At 38.4% G+C, this 9377-nt stretch overlaps 1 protein-coding gene across 1 annotated transcript in view; it reads left to right on the forward strand.

Moving 5' to 3' along the window:
* The window catches only part of LOC119746101 (rhophilin-1-like), a 29746-nt gene extending 24605 nt beyond the window's left edge, over positions 1 to 5141 (forward strand). Inside the window, exons 10-12 of the mRNA XM_038222897.1 lie at positions 1127 to 1203; positions 1370 to 1516; positions 4420 to 5141. Of these exons, the coding sequence (XP_038078825.1) occupies positions 1127 to 1203; positions 1370 to 1516; positions 4420 to 4956 (761 nt within the window). The 3' untranslated portion in view covers positions 4957 to 5141. The remainder of the gene's footprint in view (positions 1 to 1126; positions 1204 to 1369; positions 1517 to 4419) is intronic.
* Positions 5142 to 9377: the final 4236 nt, after the last annotated feature.

Below are 9377 nucleotides of genomic sequence, written 5' to 3' on the forward strand. Positions count from 1 at the left end.
TCTCATCACTGAAAAATACTGCATAAATGCTTGTAAAGCTCAGGCATGCAACTTGGAAGTAACACAAAAACGAGGAAACTCCAATCTTTACAAGACTTTGTAAGTGTGAAGTAAAAAAAATGAGGAAATCAGCTGATCCGAGGAAAAGTTGCGTGTCTGAAAGCTTGAAATTCATCTTTTTGGTTACTTCTTGGGTGCATGCCTGCTGTTCCAAGGTCCCCATGTTTTTGTCATACAGGCATGTGGAATAGGAGGGGAGCCGAAACATGACCACAGTGTATGATTGGATCTTTACTCTGTGTCAAGTTTAGCTCAAACAGAAATTTATTATCCCACTTGCACTCGTGGAACACAAACAAATTCTGCATCTGTGTTTTTAGCATGTCACAAAGCTAAAGTGGCATATATTGGGAAGTACAACCACTCAGGCTTGCGGGGTAGCTAAAAATAGACATTTGGAACTGAATCTGTAATAGGAGTTTGTATGGAAATAGGATGTTTGTTTAGTAACACAACTTGTTTAGAAATAGGAATGTGTATAGGAACCTGCACAGAAATAGGGAGCTATACAGAAAAGGGATCTTACATAAAATCGTGAACAAAACCTACAGACCGTAAAATGGACAACTAACAGGAAATGAGAGAGTTTCAAATGAAAAACCCTCAAATCACTAACAAAATTTACACTTGTACTTGATATTAGGTTGTACATGTACATGTATGTAAATTATCATCTGTGAAAAAGGTTTTGTCTGTATTTGTCAATTGTTAATTTTCTTTTGTTGGCACGGATGTGTTGACCATCGTTGATGTATTTGGTATCTTGGTTTTCATTTATTGGTACTAATAATTGTTTTGAAGATGCTGTTTCTCTCTTAGGGAATGCTCCAGAAATATTGTGAAATGTATGATTTTATTTATGAAATCATACATAACAAGTTCCATCTTACATGCACAAAGTTCTGCAGTTACGTGTACAACAGCAGTTACCTTTTTTTGGTCAGTTAATCTTACTGAACTTTTTGATTCCCGAGACACTTCTATAGTATTTGTTTATGAACTTGACATAAACTAGGATTCATTTCTGTCTCTCTTGTCTATGTTTATTATTTTTGCATCGTATTAGGTAAGGCCAAGCAAGTTCCCGAGCCGACTGCGATTGACTTTACAAGAGTGACAGTTAACGACATCTTCCATAAACTTGTGAGTAGTTGTCCAAACATTTTAAAACCTCATCGTCCACGTAATCTTTTATAAATGAATGCAACCAGCAAAACCATTTGTTAGTCTCATACATCTCTCTCAGCTTTCCATCCAGTTGCTAATGACCTGCCTTTTCTTGTGTTTTGTTGTTTTTTGCTTCCTGCAGGGTCCACTTGCTATCTTTAATTCCAGAAACAACTGGTCAGCTCCTCGTATGGTTGACATCCAGCGAGGAGTTGAAGGCTTTGGCTTCACGGTGCGTGGTGACTCGCCCGTTATCGTCGCCAGTGTGGACCCGGGATATGTGGCTTCGGTAAGCTCAACCTTTATGTCGGTTCAAATTGTGTGACTAAGGAGTTCCAAATTTTACACAGAGAGAGGGTTAAACTAGCTAAAACGATTGCACATCCGAGGGTCAATTATGGTCCAAAATAAGGGCTATTTGAAATGATGGGTGTACGGGATACAAATGCAGCCCAGAAAAATGTGCAGATTGCATCACCATTGTGTGTGGTTATTTCACCTAGTCGAGATTCCTACATCTCAGCAGTTTGATTTAGGGTGCAAATTGCCTAAAAAATAACTATGCAAAGTGTTGATTTAATAGACAGTTATTTCATGCCACATTTGCCTCCCATTTCTACATGGTTTGCAGTGGTCCCAATTGCAGAAAATATAGGCATTGTCACTGGTTTTCACCCAATTTAATCATACCAGGCTTTGTTCTTTCCTACTTTACAATGATAAAAAACTTGTTTCTGGTTGCGATACTTACTGCTACATTAGACTCAAACAGGCCAGCAGACCCTGGTAAGTTCAGTGGTCGAGTGGTCTGACGTCTGTAAGAGTAAAAATAAGGTTGTGGGTTCGAGTCCCACCCAAGTAAGCTTGTGAAGCTTTTCTCGCAAGCCCTCGAACAACACTGAGTGTATAGTGTTTATAAATACAAAAAGTGTCAGTTTAACCCTCCGGCGCAGAATCTAGCCCTTTTGGGGACCCAATTTGGTTAATTACCTTAATTAAAAAAAAAAATTAAACCAATTCTGGTGATCTTCCATCTAATCCTAGCAAGAGACACCCTCTACGGATATATGCAGTCACCTTTAGTGTGTGACCCCGGGTCAGGCACATCTGAGCATGACAACCTGGGCTAAGGACGATGCAATTTCTGCCCATCCGGGGACCCACCATATACACGCGCACAAAACAACTCCGACGCAATTTCTGCCCACCTGGGGACCCACCATATACACGTGCACAAACAAGGTCACTTGCGAGTAGACAGTGCACGGCTTGACCACAGCAGTCCTTCATTTTTAAGGAGCGCGATCGCGCAGGCGCTCCTACTGCGCTCCTCGACTGTCTCGAAGGAGCGCTAAAAATAGCGCTCCTCAGAAATCCAAAAGAGGGCTCGTCAAACACGGGAAGTTTAAAAATAAGAAGTGATAAAAACGCAAAGGATTTTAAGTCTTAAGCTACACGTATTTTTCGTTGGTATAATGCCCAAACTCACGTTAATATGCCGCTGGACATCGCTAAAAATGAACGAACACCGAGCTCGTATGTACTGTATAAGATCGTGTGTGTACAGCGGTTGTATACTGTGCGTGCACAATCTGCATATCGCGTAGAGCTGCATGAAAACACGTGGGCCCGTACGTGCAAGTGCAGCAATGACTGGTTCCCGCTGCGCCGCCCACTAAGTCCCAATGAAGGCATGATGAAAATGCGGTAACCAGTCAATGTAATAGTCCTGCGCGGTGCAATGCACTGCCTGCCGTACAGTGTTTTGCGTGCAGGCTGGACGGAATAGATGTCGTAAAAATGCCAAGAAAACAACGATTGAGAAGGACGATCTTTGCAAGCTTATTCACAAAACTTGATCTCTCTTGTCTGTGTATGTATTTCCCGTGTTCATGAATTTATTTTGAGGAAGTTTTACTGGTATGTGAAGTGAAACGATGCAGCGTGTTTCACCGAAATCCTATACCGTGAAACGAGTCTCATTGCCGGCCCACCACACACAGTGCATCACAAACGCTCGTACTAGTGCGAAGTTCAGATGTTGTTAGCCAGTTTCTCGTCGTGACTAGCATTGTGTATATGGCATACTTGACCTGCATTTTCCGTTATTTTTAAGATTATCGACGGCAGATATTTTCGATAAAACTTAAGGCAAGTTTGTGTCATTTTGAGGCCCTTTTTGTGAAGCTTTCGTAGAGCAATTGAAATAGTTCAGGCTGAAAATTTCATATAATTTTAACGAATCTGAAAGCAATTTTTCAGTTGCTTTATGTGCCGTTTATTAGCTCTCCATTTTCCAAGTATAATCAAGTGATGAACCAACTGACACCTGTATTAAAAAATGAAAGCCTGAGCAGTAGTCAAACCTTTTATTAATCTCCATTTAGTTAGTTTTTTTAAATAAATTTTACCTTGTCTTACAGTTACAAAACGAAAAAAGTAACGCAACTTGAGCATATGTTATTATGCAAAAACTAATAATAATGCAGCCCCTTGAATAAATCCTTATATTCAAAATAAAACAAAAACAATGGTAACCCGTCGTTTTACCGCTGTTTATCCGTAGATTTTAAGGAGAGCGATTTGCTCTCCTCGAATATTTGAGGAGAGCGATTTATAGCTCTCCTGGATTTTCTTTAAATGAAGGACTGCCACAGACTATGTATACAAGTACACCTCCTTAGTCTACAGACATGGCAAGATTGTGTTCATGTGGATACAGTGTTGTGTAGCCTCAAACCGTGGCGCTAAATATTTGGGTCCCCGGGGGACCCCTTACTGTAAGTGTGTTACTAAATGGGCTTTCTGCGTCGGAGGGTTAAAAGGGCAAATCCAGAAATAGATAAAAAAAATTAGGGTAAAAACCTTGGGAAGTCTTTGTTTGGAATGTCAGTGGTAAAAACATCTATATGCAACATCTCTGTGCAACTGATCGTGTTGGTATTGGACAGACAAACAGTTGCCTTTGTGATGACAAAATGCGACCATGTCAAATTTTTTTAACAGTCAATGTAACAATGTAACTAATAAAATGGTAAAAGTTACTAAGTTACTAGGCTGGCAACAGTAACACATTTAAGTTTTTAGTTCATGAACACAACTTGGAATGTGTTAGCAAATGTATTATCCAAACATTTTGCATTTTCAGAGTAAACTTAATATTTACTGATAACATTTTTAAATTCCTAACAGGCAAGTGGTGTGAAAGAGGGTGATTTTATTGTCGGGGTGAATGACCGCAGCGTGAAGTGGGCCAAGCACGGTGAAGTGGTCAAGGAGATCCTGAGCTCCCAGCGTCTCCGCATCGAGCTGGTCACCCCACTGGGTAACGGTGTCCTCCACCCTCAGGACAAACGTCGACTCAACTCTAGCGACTCCGCCGGCTCCAGCCTGACTGATATGAACGGCTCGATCACATCCGGGTCTTCCAGTAAAGACCGTCGCCAACCGTCACCCAAGAAGAGTGCCAAGGACGTCCCAGACGGGTCCAGGAGCCTGGGTCGCGGCAAGAGTCCTGGTCGAGCCAAGAGCCCCGGACGGATGAAAGGCCCCGAGAGTGTCAACAATCTTGGTAGTAAGAGTCTTCCACGAGGTGCGACAGTCAACGCGAATGGCAGCTCAGGGATGGGCAAGAAGAAGGAACGTGGTCACAAAGGAAAGGGATCCTCAGAGAAGGAAGGAGTCAAGAAAGCCAGAGGGGTGTTGAACAGTAAAGCAGGTCTGTGGTAGAAGTGATGACACCTCAATGGGCAGCCATGATGAGGATATATGCACTAGCACTGCAAAAGACTTGAGGGATATCACATAAAAAATACCAGACCTCTTGATCCCTATTTTACCTCACTAGTTTACTTATTATTTTTTAGATTGAAAATCTATGCACAATTTTATTCTAATAAACTTGCTATTTTATTTGTACATTTAATTTAAAGGGAAGATACAACATTTGCAAACATAAAAAAACCGAAATGATCAAATTATCACGAAATATCTTACTGGATTGTTAGGGAATGACATTCTAAAACACCCTGTAAAATCGTGACTCCTGGTGTGCTGACATTTTCAAGAAAAATGGTATTTTTTCAACGCTGGTCGGCTGACCAGCGTTGGAGAAAACTGGTTTTTTTTCAAAAACTGTTCTTAATTTTTCATAATTAGTTTTTCGCATTTTCTTTGCAATTGATTACACACCTGTGAAGGGGTACAAGCCTGCCAGACTGATTCTCTGACCTTACAATTCCCCAAAGTCCACCAACTGCTCCGTTTCTTCTTAAGTGGGGTCAGGGAACCAGACTACAAGAACATGATGTTTTTCTTGTTTTTTCCAGCATCTTCAAGCCCAAAACGTGAACCAAGTCAGTTTAACAATATTTGCTTTAAAATTCTAATCCCCCAAATCCATTTAGTACTGAAACTTGCAGCAAGAGCAAATGTTGTACATTCCCTTTAACCACAATCTAATTTTTTAAAGTTGGCTTTCATTTTAAATTCAACTTAATATGTCTTGTTCTAAACACGGAACAACCCAATTGGGTGTCTGGATTTGTAAGAATTTACAGAGAACAACTCTACGCACAGTCGGTGTGAATCCCTTTTTTCCGCAAATTCTAAAGATCTTTCAATAAAGAGACACCTGTGGAACTCAAATGGTACACATGCCAACAAAGTTAGCATCTTTCCTACTGCAGAGCACTAAGTATTTTGAGCAGAAAGAGGAGGTCCATTTTCAAGTAATGTTGTGAGGAGTTTCTGCAGGAATGACCAAATTTTAGATTATCACAACTCAGTCCAATTTGTGCATGGATTCTTACAGTTTTTTTCTCCCAAAAATGTAGTAAAAATAAGCATTAATGTGTTTTTAATCACAATCCCCAGCAGATTTTTAGTGAATTTTTAAAAAATCAATTGCCTCTGAAAATGTTTCAATTTTATCGTACAGTGTACCGTGATTGGAAGTTGATAACAAGTTTTACATGTTCTTAAAAGTTTTAAAAGCATGAATTTCCAAAAACTGAAAGATCACAAAAAAAATCCTCATAAAAAGTCATGGGCACAATTATGAAATGTAGGGCATGTCAAAATCGACCTGACTTATCAAATTTGTTTTGTTTTTTTATTATCATGTCATTGTGTGGTGCTTTTGTATCATGATCTTATTTTGGAAAACAATACATGGTGAATCTATTTGTAAAATGTTTAATTTGAATCAGTTTAATAGGCAGTTTTTTTTCAGTAAAGACTCTGGCCTCCATCATCAGTTTCTTCCCAAACTTATATTAAATTAAGCTTTTGATGTCATGCCTACATAAAGCCATTCTTTTTTAATTTTATTATTATAATTGGAAGTTTGACTTTTTATATTGGTTTATTCTTCAGAGGCTGAAAACTGTTCCATATTTGAGTAAAAGAGCACTAAAAAGAAGAGACAAATTTCTTTCTGCAAAAACATAGAAATCTAGTTGACTGCACATGTATTTGAACCCTTTTAGAAACCATCATTTTAACATAACCGTTTCCATATATATCCTAGATGAGTTTGATGGTACAGAATACCTTTTTCATTTTTCAGGAATAATAAGCGCAACTTAACTTGAAAAGGAACTTTTTCAAGTTTGTAAATTGATATCTGAACCATGACTCTTGTTATGTTACAATTAAATGTGTACTCAGCATGAAGCAGACATTACCATAAAAACTGTTTCGAAAATCACAACCATACGAAGCAAAAGATATGTGGCATTCTAAGGTGAAATACTTCAACATTAGTTTGACCTCTAAAATTGGCGAATTTGAACTTGATGAATTTAAATCAGAGGTTATTGTTACTGCTTAAAGCATGTTGTTACTGGCTTTTTGTGAATGCTCAGAGGTTAAAAGAGGTTGTGGAATGCTGAAAGTCGTTTTGTTTTTTATATTTTTTCATTGTAGAGTAGACCCATATATATCAAAATGACAAAGTCCCATTCTTTTCTTATGTGCATTTATATGTTTATAAAACTGAAATTCATCGAGTAATTTGTTGGTCGGCGAGCGCATAATTGAAATCAACAGTCGTCGGGTTCTTCGTAAAATCAGAAAAATCGTGCGGTAATAAACAGGACTCGTTTATACTACGCTGCATCGGGAGTCCTGTTTATTACGTCACCATTTACTATGTTTTGTTTGCTGCCCCCAACGACGACTTTTACACAAACTGCACGTTCGGGTCGAAACAGGACCTGAAAAACAGCTCTCAAAAGTACCTTTTGTACTCATTTCATGACAGACACAATAGTCGTTTTTATTTCATCACACCTTAGGCTACATATACCCGAAAAATGACGGAAATGTCTTCGAGCATTTCACAACCTCTTTAAAGGCAATAGAAAAGCATGACCTATCATGGATAAAACAAAGAGGTATGCATTGCTTCCAAAGTGTATATTCAATATGAAATCAAGAGTCCATATATCTGAATCTTGCTTTTGATTTGTGTACTTATATGTATTCATTACTCTTCATAACTTGTATTAGACCATTTATGATTGTTGGGGGCTGATATCGAGGGCTGAAAAGTTGTAGTCTAGAACAGGATCTGTTCTTCATGAATTCAGTATTAAATTTGTATATACCGGAACATTGGCAAATATTTTATAGGTTATTTTTGACGCGATATTTTGTAAGAAACATTTTAGAAGAAAAGAAATTGCTGTTGGATGTTTGGCATTGACGGCTCTTCAAAATTTAAAACATTATTGTACATTGTCTAAAGTTTCCCTAAAATTCCAATGTATGAATTAATTGTATTTTCTGTACATGTAGACTTCAAAGCATGCTCAATATTTTTCGGCAGTCCATCACAAATTTAGAATTGGAGAGCGTTCTCAAAACTTGCTGTAGAACTGAAGAAAAAAAATGCACTCATCAGAAAGTTGTTTAAACAGTGCACATTTAGGGAAATAAGACATTTTGACATTTGAATGAATGTGGCCAATATTGCAACAGATCACTATTCTACAGTTTCCTTTTGCTGTTGTTTCGTGCGTGTTCAATGCATCAAGCTTGTTTTCCAATGCAGCCATAGATGTTTTATGTGCTACAGCAACAAAGTTATTAACTGTTTTGATATCGACTGTCTTACTCAAAACGGCTTGCAGTGATGTGTTTGCAAAACTTGTGCAGTCTGTAAATGTGCATCACTAAAAATAAACAATTGTACTACGTTTTTGTATATTTAGCATGTTTATGATTTGAGGCTTGTTGAACACAAAAGTTATGTAAAAATTTCAGAGGATAGTTACAGGCATGTTCTTGGGCATTTTCATACTTTTAGTAAGTTTATTCTTCATTTATAGCTATCTAATGGCTTTCTAACCAATTTTCCCCAATGGCCAAGGCCAAAATAAAAAAAGTCTCCGGTTTCTGGTGTGCGCGTGCGTCGCCATAGCCATGTGCGTCGGCAAAATGAAAAAGTTTTTATTTCAATGTAAGATGATGTCTCAAAACCGCCAAACTCATTGGTTTGACTGGAATCCTGCTGCTGCATAATTTTAACGTGTTTTTAGATGGGGTTACGATCGAGTATAAGCTTTATGTGGACTCCCATATATTTGCACTCAAATCAGTCGGGCACCATTTGCAGACATCAGCCGACATTTGAAGAAAAAAGTCCAACCAAAAAAAAAAAAGCCGCGTCACCGCACCACTTTTGGGGCAAGCTCCATACCAGAAACCGGAGACTTTTTTGGGGGGGGGGGGGCTGAGATCTATTATAAGGCAAACGGGGCAGAGGATAAACAAGCTAAGTACTGCATGTGTCTTTTATGCTTCAGTTAGTAACCATTTTCTTCTCTGCATGTAAATCATGCTCGGCAAAATGTGAGTGTTTTCAGCCATCGTCCATCACTTGTGGATCTTTTCCCTTGATATTTTCCCAAGCCCCAAGACAGACATTATATCATGGATTAATTTATCCCAGTGAGTTTAGGAAATTTATGTCTGTGTTGTTCCACTATTGGTTTTGAGCTTCACAAAGCAAGTGTAGAGAGAAGGACCACTCGACTCACTTAAAATCTTATCAGATTTATTCCCTCAGTAATTTCAAAACAAATTTCAAAATATTAATTTATCATATTTTACACATAATTATACAGAATTCAAAGAGCAGCATG

This window comes from Patiria miniata, unplaced genomic scaffold, assembly GCF_015706575.1.
Source record: "Patiria miniata isolate m_02_andy unplaced genomic scaffold, ASM1570657v1 HiC_scaffold_12, whole genome shotgun sequence".
Taxonomy (NCBI): domain Eukaryota; kingdom Metazoa; phylum Echinodermata; class Asteroidea; order Valvatida; family Asterinidae; genus Patiria; species Patiria miniata.